The 16,118-nt window shown below is 44.2% G+C and overlaps 1 protein-coding gene and 1 pseudogene across 2 annotated transcripts; one reads left to right on the top strand and one right to left on the bottom strand.

Moving 5' to 3' along the window:
* Positions 1-910: 910 nt before the first annotated feature.
* On the top strand, positions 911-3,572 carry LOC134217717 (uncharacterized). 2 transcript variants are annotated; one of them, XM_062696531.1, is made up of 3 exons: positions 911-1,006; positions 1,072-1,652; positions 1,754-3,572. In XM_062696531.1, the coding sequence occupies exons 1-3, from the start codon at positions 926-928 to the stop codon at positions 1,782-1,784; spliced, it is 693 nt and encodes a 230-aa protein (XP_062552515.1). In that variant the 5' UTR covers positions 911-925; the 3' UTR covers positions 1,785-3,572. The 2 variants fall into 2 exon arrangements, with proteins under 2 accessions (XP_062552515.1, XP_062552514.1); XM_062696530.1 differs by having other exon boundaries at positions 1,057-1,652.
* Positions 3,573-13,711: 10,139 nt separating this feature from the next.
* LOC134217716 (general transcription factor 3C polypeptide 3-like) lies at positions 13,712-15,948 on the bottom strand (annotated as a pseudogene).
* Positions 15,949-16,118: the final 170 nt, after the last annotated feature.

The raw sequence follows: 16,118 nt of genomic DNA, 5'->3' as shown, positions 1-16,118 counted from the left end.
CAGTAAAAATGTATGTTTTTGATTATCTATTAACTGATATTGACTAACTTTCATTCATGATTCTAGCAGCATTCGCACCAATTTTCTTTTTTTAGATGTCAATAAACCTCAACCAAATAAGGAGTGCGTCCAATGCTGATCTGCAAATGACACTTGTAGAAGAGTGTGTGAGTGAACAGTACAGACTGCACGAAAATTCTTTTTTTCTGATAGGTTTCATCGACTTTGTCGACTGTTCCCATGCAGCAATTCTGATGACGCGGATTTCTTCACGCGTTTTCGACGTTTGACAGTTCAAAATGTCAAATATTTCTCGTGTACTATTTGAAAGCGGTATAATGTCAATGTTATGGACTACCTGAGAGGGGACTTGCAAAGAGGATAAAATGTAACTTTATCTGCAACCAGCAAGCGCGTCTTTGTTTGTAAACATTGGCATTTTTCTTATATCATGTTGAAATAAGATTCTAACAGGCATTCGGCTTCAATAAGAATGCATATTGGAATTGGGTTGTTTAGCAAAGAAAAATATGAGGTTTTTTATAATTTAACATAAAGAGCATGTTTTCCTGATCTCCAACATATTTTTATTTTGTCTGTAAACCTTTTATTTACATTTTTGTGCAGCAAACAATAAGCCATTTCAATCGATAGAATGGCACTAACATTCATAGAATGACATTTGGCCCATACAGCATAAGAACAAATTTTTAGTCCCATACAAATTTAAAATTCAAATTAAAAATAGTTCCGGGGCTCCAAAAATTCTGAAAAATTGGGGTTAGGCCAGGGGGATAGACACTTGAATCATTTGATTCGTTTTCATTTTCGAGTTTTTCAGAATCTTTTCGAATCATTTGAAATCTTTTGAATTTTTTTTGAAATCTTTTGTTATATCTCGCTTGATCGCAGTAAAATCCCGCCCATGCTTTCGTTTCAGTGTATACGCAATACATCTGTCAAAATTTTCGTGTCGATCATCGCAAAAAATGTTGTGAAGTGCAAGGTAAGTTTTTTTTATTTTTATATATAATAGATTCATTTTCATTTATTTAGCTTACATCTAAACAGATAACACTGAATCAACCATTTGACGCCACAATACACGGTCCGCGGCCACATTTCTCCATCCTCGATTGCGCCACACGCTCGCTCATTCTGCACCTGGTCCGCCCACCTCGCTCGCTGCGTTCCACGCCTTCGTGTGCCTGCCGGATCGGAAGCGAACACCATCTTCGCAGGGTTGCTGTCCGGCATTCTTGCAACATGCCCTGTCCAACGTACTTTTCCGGCTTTGGTTACCTTCTGGATACTGGGTTCGCCGTAGAACTGGACGAGCCGACACACACCGTCCTCTTGCACACCGCCAAAAGTTGTCCTAAGCACTCCGAGTGCTTGCAATTCCTCTTCGAGCATGGTCCAAGTTTCGTGCCCGTAGAGGACTACCGGTCTTATCAGCGTTCGGTACATGAGTATTTCGGTGGATTCGACGCACCAGTACCGAGGACCTACCGAGAAAAACCATCCTGGAAGCAGGAGCAGCATGACGTGAGTCGCAAAGTTCAAGCCCCATTCGTGAACACTCAGCTGATTCCGAATGTTCGGAAGAATGTCTCCAGCGTCCCGGCATCGATGCCGCAAGTTTTGATTAGGTAAGCTTACCAATCGGAAGAAATTTCAATTAAATCTTTCAAACATATTTTCCTATAAAATAAAAAAAATATATTTTAATTTTAACCGTTTTGAATTTCAGTGGATGGCCGAATCCCATTTGCGTCAATTAAAACTTGTAACCGATCCACTTTGTCCATTTCCTGCACTAAGTAGTGGCAAATTCGCTGCGCCACCTGCTTCAATGGTAGGTGCGACATTGCGAAACTGTTCAATTTGGCCGCCAAGGAGAACGGAAGAGCCCTGAATGACCGAACCTGTCCGAAATGTGTCACCGCTATTAAAGATACCCTCGCAGTTCAGACAACGGACAATTTCACCGTGAATAAATCTGAACCCGATGACTAATCGAGCGGTACCGAACCCGCTTGAGCAATTTGTCCGTCCCACGACAGGGATTGCAAACTTTTCTGTACAAATTGTAGCGTGACCATTTGCGGGCTCTGCATCGACGAAGGCCAGCCGCACGAACTGCACCACATCGATAATTTTTCCATCGTCTATCGGGAGAAGATGTCCGAGCTGGAATCAGGCGAAAAAGTCTGTTGAAGCGCTGGGCGAGCAAACCTGCGATCTGTCAATGGAATTTGGAACTGCTAGAGAAAGAAGGAGCCGTTGTCCTCAGAGAAATCGACGTTGTTTCCGAGTCGTCTAAGCTGAAGGTGACTCGCCAGACGAGTATTCGGAAAAAAAGGCTCCAAACACAGCTGCGATTTTCTGCCGAGAAGTTGAGAGCTATATCGCGCACGCTGGAAAGGATCAACACGCTACCTTCGAATGACTTCTTGAAGGATCTGTCGGAATTGGAACTCCACGCATCCGGATAACACTCCGTTGAAGGTGGTGGACGACATTGAGTGTGATTTGGTTCCGTCATACCAATTCGGAAGATACACAGCGACTGCTTTCTTCCAAGAAGGGGACACTAATCACACATTTTCATCCCGTGATATTGTTTGTACCATAAGGGCCGACGCCCACGTAGCGGTTTTACAAGCTACGTTATCGCCGCGTCTACGCAAGGTACCCAGCATCAAATGTAGTCGTGCACACCGCACACGTATACGTGTGCATTACTCTATTTGATGCTGGGTACCTTGTGTGGACGCGGTGTTAACGCAGCTCAAAAAAACCGCTACGTGGACATCGGCCCTAAATCTGCTTAGATCCGATAATGTTCAAGTAATGCTCAGTCCAAACGACCCGGAATAGTTGAAATTCCCCCACAAGCTGATAGTGATAATACCGATTGTATGACAAATTGTGTAATGCCATTCCGCAGTATTCCATTTCGCGGAGTCCCACTATGCGGGAACCCATGTCCCGGAGTGTGACATTGCGCGAAATGATGCATTTCGCGGAACAACATTTCTCGGAATGACCCATTTTGCAGAAAAATTGAATAAACTATTATTTTGTGCATTTTGAAAAAGCAGAACCAGTTTTTGTTATGATTGGGAGAACGAGTTCATGTATAGAAGGCCAATATAAATATGTTTCAATATACCGGGCAAATGCGCGGTCATTCCGCGGTATGTCATTCCACGAATGGTTAATTTCTGCGCAATGTATTGTCGCGCCGCCACTAAACCGGACCGCGCGATTGAGCACTCGCGCTGTGAAGCGAGTCGCGATAATTCGAATTACGTTATTAGTAGTGCGCATCATGCGCACTAATCTAAATAAAATGCGACGTCTGATAACTGCAGATATTTTAATTTTATTGAAAACATATTTCCGATTTTCTACCATACACGGAATACGTTCCGTGAATTGATTTTCTGGGAAATGTCACATTCCGCGGAATTGCATTCCGCATTGTCATACAACCATAATACCACATATGGACTCAGTTAAAGGACATTCGAGTTAAACAGAATAATACTGCATTTGATGTTGCACCACTATCTAAACTCATTGAACTTATATTCAACGATGATTTGGTGATCAGAATAGGAATTCGTCCTTTGAATGTTGTGATCGAAAATCAACTACTGAACTAAATATTAGCAATTGCAGATAAAGAAAACGAGCGTCGATTCGAGTTTGCTCAATAACGAATTGAAGTAATAATGAACAATCCTGCCCTGTCCATGGATAAGGGGCTTGACGTTGATATTTCAAGTGTCTTAAAAAGATTTTTATTTTATTTTTATTTTTGTTGTTTAATAGAGTGCTTTTTTCAAAGGTTAAGTTCAACACTAAATTAAAAAATTAAGATATTTTTCCATTTTTTATATCTCCTTCACAAGAATATCGTTATTTTAATGGTAATGGTTTGAAAATAAGCTCCGTAGAGAAACTTTTATCACATCTTACTTAAATAAGGTCAACAGTTATACCAAACACTTGAGGTACCATGCCTCCAAATTAACTAATGGTTAGTGTCGCACGATCTAACAACAACTGCCTATTGGTAAATTTGGAGGTGCCGGCAGGGCTCAGTAGGGGTCTAACTAACATAACTCTAATACTAACAAGACCCTGAAACAAACGCTTATCCAAATAGCATACATCTATTTATACTTGTAGTAGTAGCTAACAATAATTCATTTTGTACCCGTATACTGCCGTCATACGTATGTTTGTCCCATGTTTGCTGGGATTCCCTATATACATGGGACAGTTATGCGTATAACGGCAGTATAGCTGAAGTAGAAGTAGAATTTTAGTAGTGAAAAGTAGAATTTGTAGATTTACTAATTTGGCATTGGAGATAGTGAATGTATCTATTATATCTTCTCGATAATCTTTTTATTTTAGTCTCTCTAGCTGCATGGATCAACGCAAAAAAAAACTGTTTCTCTCTTCCTTCTATTAGGTTAGTTAGAAAATTTAGCGGATATATAGGGGACATGACTTAGTGTTTCTCGTATTAAGACAAATTCGCTGACCTTTACCTTATAATAAAATAAATGACCGATAGTAAAATAAATGACTGAAATTTAATGATATCAAATAAATAATAAAAAACGAAAATACACCCAGGTTTTTTTTTTACACGGTTGGAATTCATTAATTTCTCGGTTAACCTGAATTTTTACAGCTTTTTAAATACATCCTGAATTTTCTTTGATTTTTTGTAAATTTTTTCGTGGGGTTAACTCATTGTTTCATTGACGCTGAAGGTCTTAAACGACTAAAACCAAACCGTGTAAAAAAAAACCTGGGTGTAAATACACGACCATCGGTGGACAGAAAGACAAGAGACAGAGTTCTGTTTAGAATAGTTAATTGAGACCATTGCACTCACAAGATAGAGAATAACTAGTACCACTATTATTGCTACAAGACTAATAACTTGACCACTTACGGAAATGAGGATAGACCATGTGATGCGTTCATCCACTATTATATTGAATATTGTATACCCTGAATCTGAATAACTGAATTTTAGACCTCATTATTTTAATAAATAATAAAGGTTTGAATATTAGAAAAGGGAATAGAACTTGACAAAAAAAAGCAATTATGGAACAACTGGACAGAAATTTTGTATAATGATCACTATTACACTACTGAAACTTTAACATATGACATTACTGTGACTGATAGGATACAATTAACTCGACGACGTATTGACAAACATCCGATACTCAACCGTGTTAAAATAAGGGAAGCTCTTCAATGTGTCCATTTATTACAATAGTACTTAAATTAATCTATTTTGAAATTACCCTACCAGAATGATATCATTTCATCTTTATTCGAAATTGTTACTTGGAAATGGCAACAGTACCACCCGTTGTCAACATAGACTACTATTAGGTATTGAATGTCGGCTCCAAGTAACTAATAATTAAATTTACATGTTAACTACTTATTCAGAAAACATCTATGTACATGTTGAGCTTCCATTATTTGTTCGGTTTATAATTGACAGAATGTAGATAGTAAAATAATGTATCGGTATGATCACAATACAAACCCAGGCCGCAGTGACCTAGTGAGCAACATAGCTTGAGTCGTCTGCTAGTATTGTGTATCACATGGAGAGCCCAGCCGAGATACCAGTCTATTAAGACTACAACTGGTCAACTCTCAAAAAAAAAAAAAAAATAATGAACAATCCTGGCTACAATCATTTGGATATGCATCACACAATGCATCGAAAACAGCTGAAAAAGTACTGGGATATTTCTTTCTCATAAACGGTGAGGGACGAAGCTGGTGTTTTCACTTGAGTCCAGAGGACGAAATCTGAGGCTATGTCCAGTTGCACAGGGGGTCTGCCACCTACTGCACTTTCATTCATCAGAACTCTTGAAGGAATTCCTGCGGGCATTCTAGAGAGATTCTTTCGGGAATTTTTAAAAGATTCCTACGGGAATCCTTGAGGGATTTCTTCGAGAATTCTAGAATGATTACTTCGGGAAACCTGGAGGTATTTCTTCAGGAAATCTTGAGGGATTCTTTTTGGAATTCTGGAGGGTTTCCTTCGGGAACGCTGGAGGGATCCCTACTGGAATCCTAAAGGAATTCCTTCTGGAAACCTGGATGGATTCTTCTGGGAATCCTGAAGGATTTTTTTTCAAGAATCCTGAAGGCATTTTTTTTTCGAAATCCTGGGGGTTTCTTTCGGAATTTCGAACTAATTCCTTCGAAAATTTTGGAATAACTTTATCTGGAATTTTGGAGGAATTCCTTCAGAAATTCTTATGGCATACCTTCGGGAATTCGGGATGGATTTCTTCAGAAATCCTGGCGGGATTTCTTCGTAGATCTTAAAGATATTCCTCCGGGAATCCTTGGAATATTCCTTCGGGAATCCTAAGGAAATTTCTTTAGGAAACTGTAGGGATTCCTTTGGGAATCTGGGGGTCATTCATTCAGAAACCGTGGAGGGATTTCTTCGGAAATCCTGGAGAATTCTTCAGAAATCCATGGGTGATTCCTTCGGGGATTCCTTCGCGACACCCACAGGAATCCTCCATCGATGTCCACAAGAATTTATTAATGACTAGCTTTATGTACCCGGCCTTGCTCGGAATTGCTAGTTTGGTTTGCAGTTTTCTTTTACAATCGGAAAATTATAAAACCAATTGGTCAACAGGGTAATTGTGTTTACTTATATATATATATATATATTATTTAGTTAACATCTAAACAGATAACACTGAATCAACAATTTGACGCCACAATGCACGGTTCGAGGCCGCATCTCTCCATCCTCGGATACGCCCCACGCTCGCCAAGTCGTTCTGCACCTGGTCTGCCCATCTCGCTCGCTGCGCTCCACGCCGTCTCGTACCTGCCGGATCGGAAGCGAACACCATCTTTGCAGGGTTGCTGTCCGGCATTCTTGCAACATGTCCTGCCCATCGTACCCTTCCGGCTTTAGCCACCTTCTGGATACTGGGTTCGCCGTAGAGTTGGGCGAGCTCATGGTTCATTCTTCGCCGCCACACACCGTCTTCTTGCACACCGCCAAAGATGGTCCTAAGCACCCGTCTCTCGAATACTCCGAGTGCTTGCAAGTCCTCCTCGAGCATTGTCCATGTTTCATGTCCGTAGAGGACTACCGGTCTTATTAACGTCTTGTACATGACACATTTGGTGCGGTGGCGAATCTTTTTCGACCGCAGTTTCTTCTGGAGCCCGTAGTAGGCCCGACTTCCACAGATGATGCGCCTTCGTATTTCACGACTAACGTTGTTGTCAGCCGTTAGCAAGGATCCGAGGTAGACGAATTCCTCGACCACCTCGAAGGTATCCCCGTCTATCGTAACACTGCTTCCCAGGCGGGCCCTGTCGCGCTCGGTTCCGCCCACAAGCATGTACTTTGTCTTTGACGCATTCACCACCAGTCCAACTTTTGTTGCTTCACGTTTCAGGCGGGTGTACAGTTCTGCCACCTTTGCAAATGTTCGGCCGACAATGTCCATGTCATCCGCGAAGCAAATAAATTGACTGGATCTGTTGAAAATCGTACCCCGGCTGTTACACCCGGCTCTCCGCATGACACCTTCTAGCGCAATGTTGAACAACAGGCACGAAAGTCCATCACCTTGTCTTAGTCCCCGGCGCGATTCGAACGAACTGGAGTGTTCGCCCGAAATCTTCACACAGTTTTGCACACCATCCACCGTTGCTTTGATCAGTCTGGTAAGCTTCCCAGGAAGCTGTTCTCGTCCATAATTTTCCATAGCTCTACGCGGTCTATACTGTCGTATGCCGCCTTGAAATCAACGAACAGATGGTGCGTTGGGACCTGGTATTCACGGCATTTTTGAAGGATTTGCCGTACAGTAAAGATCTGGTCCGTTGTCGAGCGGCCGTCAACGAAGCCGGCTTGATAACTTCCCACGAACTCGTTCACTAATGGTGACAGACGACGGAAGATGATCTGGGATATCACTTTGTAGGCGGCATTAAGGATGGTGATCGCTCGAAAGTTCTCACACTCCAGTTTGTCGCCTTTCTTGTAGATGGGGCATATAACCCCTTCCTTCCACTCCTCCGGTAGCTGTTCGGTTTCCCAGATTCTGACTATCAGTTTGTGCAGGCAAGTGGCCAGCTTTTCCGGGCCCATCTTGATGAGCTCAGCTCCGATACCATCCTTACCAGCTGATTTATTGGTCTTTAGCTGTTGAATGGCATCCTTAACTTCCCTCAAGGTGGGGGCTGGTTGGCTTCCATCGTCCGCTGAACTGACGTAGTCATCTCCTCCGCTGCCTTGACTTTCACTGCCTGTACTCTCAGCGCCATTCAGATGTTCCTCGTAGTGCTGCTTCCACCTTTCGATCACCACACGTTCGTCCGTCAAGATGCTCCCATCCTTATCCCGGCACATTTCGGCTCGCGGCACGAAGCCTTTGCGGGATGCGTTGAGCTTCTGATAGAACTTGCGTGTATCTTGAGAACGGCACAGCTGTTCCATCTCCTCGCACTCCGCTTCTTCCAGGCGGCGTTTCTTCTCCTGAAAAGGCGGGTCTGCTGTCTCCGCTTCCGTCTATAACGTTCCACGTTCTGCCGGGTACCTTGCTGCAGCGCAACCGCCCGCGCTGCGTCCTTCTCCTCCAGAATCTGTCTGCACTCTTCGTCGAACCAATCGTTCCGTCGACTTCGACCCATATACCCGACGTTGTTCTCCGCTGCGTCGTTAATGGCTGCTTTAACTGTACTCCAGCAGTCCTCAAGAGGGGCCCCATCGAGCTCACCCTCTTCCGGCAACGCTGCCTCGAGATGCTGCGCGTATGCAGTGGCGACATCAGGTTGCTTCAGTCGCTCTAGGTCGTACCGCGGCGGTCGTCGGTACCGAACATTGTTGATGACGGATAGTTTTGGGCGCAGTTTAACCATCACCAGATAGTGGTCAGAGTCGATGTTAGCGCCACGATATGTCCTGACGTCGATAATGTCGGAGAAGTGCCGTCCATCAATCAGAACGTGGTCGATTTGTGATTCTGTCTGCAGTGGTGATCTCAATCAGAACGTGGTCGATTTGTGATTCTGTCTGCAGTGGTGATCTCCAGGTGTACCGATACGGGAGGCTGTGTTGGAAGTAGGTGCTACGAATGGCCATATTCTTGGAGGCGGCGAAATCAATTAGTCGTAGGCCGTTTTCGTTCGTCAGCCGGTGAGCGCTGAACTTTCCAATAGTCGGTCTAAACTCCTCCTCTTGGCCAACCTGAGCGTTCAAATCTCCTATGATGATTTTGACGTCGTGTCTTGGGCAGCTGTCGTACTCACGTTCCAGCTGCGCGTAGAATGCGTCCTTATCATCATCAGTGCTTCCGGAGTGTGGGCTATGGACGTTGATTATGCTGAAGTTGAAGAACCGGCCTTTGATCCTCAACCTGCACATTTTTTTCATTAATCGGCCACCACCCGATCACGCGCCTTTGCATATCGCCCATCACTATGAAAGCTGTTCCCAGCTCGTGTGTGTTGCCGCAGCTCTGGTAGATGGTATGATTACCTCTAAACGTTCGCACCATTGATCCCTTCCAACAAACCTCCTGCAGCGCTACGATGCCGAATCCACGGTCCTTGAGCACATCGGCGAGTATGCGTGTGCTCCCGATAAAGTTGAGAGATTTGCAGTTCCACGAACCGAGTTTCCAATCGCTAGTCCCTTTTCGTCGCAGTGGTCTTCGCCGATGGTTCCGGTCCGTACTCTCTTGTTGATTGTTCGTTGCTTATGATTTTTTAAAGGCTGGCTTGCAGGGCCTGACACCAAACCCCCTAAATTTCCGGAGGACCATTCCTCCTTATTCCCGGTGGACCATGGTGCACAGTTTTACTTAGAGTCCCTCGCTGGCACTCGGACGATGATCAGCCGCCCCTAACATGGAGAACAGACGCTGTTGTGAGCCGATCCTGACATGGAGAACAGACGCTCAATAAGATTTGCACCTCCGGAGAGGAGCAAACCACATCTTCCCTGTCATCATACGACCATAGTTCCCACCGGGGTTGGTTACCCGATCTTCCCTAAGGTTGCTCGTATCCCGGCCAGCACCGCGGGGAGGTAGGGATAGGAGTTGCTGGGTAAGAGGCTAAGGACCGCGAGATGGGGTCTATTTTATTCCTTCAGGTACGCGAAGTACCAATGGTACGCTTTACCCAGCATTTGCCGTGCCGCTACGCTTTACCCAGCATTTGTGTTTACTTATTCATACTTTATCATTTGATTAAAAGAAGGCTTTTGGAAACATTGACTGATTTTGAAGAAGGGGTTTGATTTCGTGGGTTTGAAAGGTCTTATTCCGGGCAAACGTCTATTTCTAAAAAAGGAAAAACATTCATCGATGCCATATTCCGGGCAACGCATAATTTAAATAAGGGATCACACCCACCATTGTTTTATTCCGGGCAAATGCCTACTTTTAAAGAAGCAATCACATCCACCATTCAGAAGGAAACACATTAATCACTGCTTTTCATTGGGCATACCATTATTCCGATGAACAGTAATACCCCCCCCCTCCCATTTCAAAAATCCCTTCCAGCCTCTCTATAATAGTTTCCTTTGGGTAGGGATTACGTGTTTACGTATTTGGTTTGAATTGACCTATGCGATAAAAAGGTATACTAAACTGTTCGTTTAATGAATATACCCTCTCTCTCATTTAGCTATGGCACTCATACCCAGTCTGATATAGTCTTCCTTAGACAGATAATATGGGTTCCAAATTTGGTGGACACCGATAAATGGGTTCAGAAGTCATGCTGAATTGATCGATAGCTAAACAGTACCCCTCTCCCACACTCTCCCCCTTTTAAAATTACTTAACCACATCCACTAAAATCGCTTCCTTAGGATAGACAATAGTTGATACAAATTTGGTTCAAATCGGTCATGAGGCTAAGGATTTACATTGAGTTGATCGATTGCTAAACAATACCCCTCCCCCCACACCCTCCCCCTTTTGTAAACAGCATCCCTAATCTCCTATCAACGTCTCCTTATGACAAAGAATTTGTGTTCCGAATTTGTTTGAAATCGGTCAAGGGGTTCAGAATGTACACTGAGTTGATCGGTAACTAAGCAATACACCTCCCCTCCCCACTCTCCCCCTTTCTAAAGAGCATGCTTAACCCCCTATCGTCCCCTTCTTAAGATAAGGAAATTGTGTTCCAAATTTGGTCGAAATCGGCCAAGGGGTTCAGAATTTAAACTGTGTTGATCGATAGTTAAGCAATACCCCTCCCCCCATACCCTCTCTCTTTTCCAAAGAGCATGCTCAACCCCCCTATCGTCCCCTCCTTAAGATAAAGAATTTGTGTTCCAAATTTGGTTGAATTCGGCCAAGGGGTTCAGAATTTAAACTGCGTAGATCGATAATTAAGCAATACCCCTCCCCCCATACCCTCCCCCTTTTCCAAAAAGCATGCTCAACCCCCCTATCGTCCCCTCCTTAAGATAAAGAATTTGTGTTCCAAATTTTGTTGAAATCGGCCAAGGGGTTTAGAATTTACATTGCGTTGATCGATAACTACGCAATACCCCTCCCCCCATACCCTCCACCTTTTCCAAAGAGCATGCTTAACCTTCCTATCGTTCCCTCTGTAAGATAAAGAATTTGTGTTTCAAATTCTATTGAAATCGGCCAAGGGGTTTAGAATTTACACTGAGTTGACCGATAACTAAGCAATACACCTCCCCCCACACCCTCCCCCTTTTCCAAAGAGCATGCTTAACCCCCTATCGTCCCCTTCTTAAGATAAGGAAATTGTGTTTCAAATTTGGTCGAAATCGGCCAAGGGGTTCAGAATTTAAACTGCGTTGATCGATAAATAAGCAATACCCCTCCCCCCATACCCTCCCCCCTTTTTCAAAGAGCATCTCCAACCCCCCTGTCGTCGTCTCCTTAAGATAAAGAATGTGTGTTCCAAATTTGGTTGAAATCGGTCAATGGGTTCAGAAGTTATGCTGGAACATACATACAAACATACAAACATTGAGTTTTATATATATAGATAGATAGATAGATTGCCACAAGAATCCACCAGCGTCGCCCAGTGGGATCCACCAACGAATCCAACAAGAATCCAGAGATTTTCACAGGAATCCCCCACCGGAATCTGCAACCGATGCTCACATGAATTCGTCAGCGATGTCCACAAGAATGCTCACAGGAATCCACCAGCGTACCCACAGGAATCCACCCGCGATGCCAATAGGAGCCTGCCAGCGATGCCCACAGGAATACACCAGCGATGCCCACAAGAATCTGCATGCGATGCCCGAACGATGTCAATAGGACTGTCATGCCCGCAGGAATCCAACAACGAAATCATAAGAATCCGTCAGAGGTGCACACAGTAATTCACTAGCGATATCCACGGTAATCCGCCAGCAATGCCCATAGGAATTCTCCAGCGATGCCCACAGGAATCCGCCAGCGATACACACAGGAATCTTCCTGCGATGCCCAAAGGAATCCACCAGCAATTGTCCACAAAAATCTATCAGCGACGTCCAACGATGGTCACAAAAGTTAGCCAGCGATGCCCACTGGAATCCACCATCTATGACCATGGGAATCCTGCAGCGATGTCAACAGGAGTCCACCAGCGATGCTTACAGGTATCCGTCAGGGTTGCTCACAGTAATCCGCCAACGAAGCCCATAGGAATCCTCCAGCGATGCCCACAGGAATTGCTCACGATGTCCTCAGGAAACCGCCAGCGATGTCCTCAGGAATCCGTCAGAGTTTATCACAAGAATCCGCCAGCGATGCCCACAAAAATTCTCCAGCAATGTCCACAGGAATCCGCCAGCGATGCCCCGAAAAATCAACCAGCGAATCTATCAGAGTTTCTTACAGGAATCCGCCAACGATGCTCACCGAAATTTGTTAGGGATGCTCACAAGAATCTCCTAGCGATGCCCGCAGAAATCCACCAACGATGCCCACAGGATTTCGTCAGATTTGCCCACAGTAATTCGCCAATGATGCTCACAGGAATCCGCCAGCAATGCCCACAGGAATCCGTAAGTGATGTCCACAGGAATCCGCCAACGATGTCCTCAGGCATCTGTCAGAGTTTCCCACAAGAATCCGCCAACGATTCTCACAGGAATAAGCCAGCAACGGAATTCCAATAGAAACTTTACCTAAAATTAACAAGACACGCACACATCACCTAAATTCAACCAGTTTTGTTGATTGGTATATGTATAATACTATGGATCTCAGAGCCTCTTATGAAAATCGTTTTCGAAATGATCCTATACTGCCGTAATCTGGAAAAGTGACGTATTAACCATTTTTCCAAAAATGGTGTTAACGAGTAGTACTCATCGAACTATTTAACAGAAAAAAGAAAAGCATGCATGTTTTAAAATATAGCGCATACGTCAATTTTTCAGATTACGGCAGTATAGCCTTTATGTACACATGTGTGTACATTGTGTATGAGAAAAGCAAAAATTATAGTTCTATAAAATATACATAAAATAAAATTATTGCATGATATGCATTATGCTTAAGAAAACTTGATGAAAGAAAGTTTACGCAAACACTAAATTCAACAAATGCTTTTTCGTCTTTTTTCCTTTGTCCTTTCTTTCTTCCTTTTATATTATTCCTCCATTTGTTTCCTTCTTTCTTTTTAGTTTTATCCTTCTCTTTTCTTCCTGACTCTTTTTTGCTTATTTCTTTTTTCGTATTTTTTTCCCACTTTTTATTTTTTCTTCGACGTAATGACCCAACACTTTCTAGCCGGTGGCCAAGACTTGGAGTTCGTATTTGTAGCTTTAAATCGCTTAGTGGCGCACAGGGCGAAAACAAGCTTTTGGAAGAAGGCATAGTTCTTGATATAATCGGCTGCCGGGAGGAGGTTCATGACCATTGGCCAACTCCCATCCCATCTCCACGGATGGTTCGTTTTCCGGAAAATGTTCTTCGGTAGTATCCTGCCGCGAATCCTGTATCGGCAATGGTTTTCAGCATCTCAAAGCAACAAGGCAGAGAGATGACTGCTCCAATTTCCAGACGACTCCGTAATGGCACGCAAAAGCGCATCAGAAGCATGAAACCAGATGCCAGGAATTCATCGCAGCTTCCAATCTCATCCAGCATCAAGCAACGCTCGTACTGCAGCTCAGCGTCTAGAATTTCACTCGCTGTTCGAGTACCTCCAACGCTTCATCATATTTACCCTGCTGTCTGATAAGATCAGACGAGCATCCAAATGTTGGGCTAGTGAAACAATCTTATTGTAAGGAACGATAGCCTCATTATAGTTTCCGATCGCACGCAAACAATCAGCATAACGCAACCGAATGGCTGCTGGCGAAAAAATTACATCGGAATCAGAAGCTTCAACGCATAATGGTAGTGCAGCTCTTTCATCCTCGATTCCGCAACATCCGGATAACAATCCCCAGCCTTCTCCACATTGATGTTAATAAAAATGTTCTCCTCAATCATATCGAACAGATGTTCGCAATTCAGCAAATCAGGTGAACCAGAGCCACGGTTAATTTTGTACGGAAGTCCAATACCATGTTATTCGGAATGGCCACAGTATAAATCGCTCGGTTGGCATTGGAATCACTCTCTTCTTCATCGTTGGCCATATCATGAACCTCTTCGTTGGTGTGCGCTATTAGAACGTCCAGTGCCTTCCGATAGCATCCGGTTGTGATCAGTAATTCCAACAATAGATGTCTTCCACACTGAATAACTCCGTAACTGTTCCGAAAGCGCGATCCATGGCGCCCATAGCTGCAGCCAAATTACTCTGTTCGTGAACTTCTTGGCCGTTTCCAACAAAAACTCCCCGCTCCTTCGGAATGTACGGCAAATATCATTTGAAAACTTGCTTCCCTTCACCCTTCTTTTCCAACAACTGAACACGTTTCATTCGTAGACCAAAATTTTTCGGATCCGTTTTGATGGCTGGCTTCGATTACCTCGCTCCTCGAATATTTTCAAAAAGCCAACCCACTGTTCGATGTCTGAAGGGATCAGATGGGCAGCGATTAGCGAAAACTGTAGGAACTTTCCCGTTTCGTATGAGGAAACGTGACGAACGACTCGTGCGCTAACGACATTGTCGCACAATCTCCAAACAACTTTTTTAGCCAAAAACCGTCGGTGTCGTTTAATCGTTTGTTCCATATCCCACTTCGACTTCCTGTATCTGGCTGGCCTGGATCATCAGTTTGGCCGCCGGATGTTCGACATCCAGCTCTCTCATGATGGTGCCCGCATCGGAAGTGACGAACTGCTTCTCGATGTGATTGATGATCACCGAGCCGAGCGTACCGAACCGGCAAACTCCGATATACTGATGAAACTCCGATATACTGCTTCCTCCAGGCCGGAATAAGCCTACGGAAAAAAAACTCACGTGAGTCATCGCCATCCGTCCGAAAAAAATTAACAATTTCGACTCAATCCACCAGCGGACCCAGCAATTACTACTTACACTAGCGCCTTCCATGGAAGCAAATCCAGGTGCTTTCGGGATGGAAAATTCTCATAACTACGGTTGCGATCGTCTTCGTACCGATCGCCGCCCCAGCCCCTTGGCGGGGGCGAACGTGGAAATTTGCCGCGGTAATCGTCGTAATGCCCTCGCTGACCAGATCTGCTGTAACCTCCGCCACCGCCGCTCGTGGTTTGCTCTCCCTGTGGAGAATGTGACCGGAGCGGTCTCTCCGTCCATAGGCATCACGCTCCTTCCTATTATAATCATCCGACGATGTCGTACGGTGTCTCCGATCTTGGACCACCTCTTCATATATTTCCTCCTCCTCCTCTTCCGCATGCACTCGCTTCTCATCTTGGCAGCGGCCGCGGCCACAGCTGCCTTCACTGCTGCTTCGTCACTGGACTGCTCGCTAGTTGATAGCAGGACAGTTTGCAATTTAAAAAACCCGGATTAATCCACCTACAGTGAGATTTTGACCCTTCCTTAGTTAGAAGGATTTTTTTCCAGACTCCAGTATTTAAAACGAGATAAAACTACTCAGCTTCCCACGGCGA

Source organism: Armigeres subalbatus, chromosome 2 (genome assembly GCF_024139115.2).
Source record: "Armigeres subalbatus isolate Guangzhou_Male chromosome 2, GZ_Asu_2, whole genome shotgun sequence".
Taxonomy (NCBI): domain Eukaryota; kingdom Metazoa; phylum Arthropoda; class Insecta; order Diptera; family Culicidae; genus Armigeres; species Armigeres subalbatus.
The sequence above is the reverse complement of the archived record's forward strand: the minus strand, read 5'-3'. Positions and strand labels throughout refer to the sequence as shown.

Coding starts and splice junctions, on each gene's coding strand:
- LOC134217717 (XM_062696530.1), top strand. CDS start 926: ATGCTTTCGTTTCAGTGTATACGCAATACATCTGTCAAAATTTTCGTG. Junction 1,007..1,056: donor AAAATGTTGTGAAGTGCAAG/GTAAGTTTTTTT, acceptor TCATTTATTTAG/CTTACATCTAAACAGATAAC. Junction 1,653..1,753: donor ATGCCGCAAGTTTTGATTAG/GTAAGCTTACCA, acceptor TTTGAATTTCAG/TGGATGGCCGAATCCCATTT.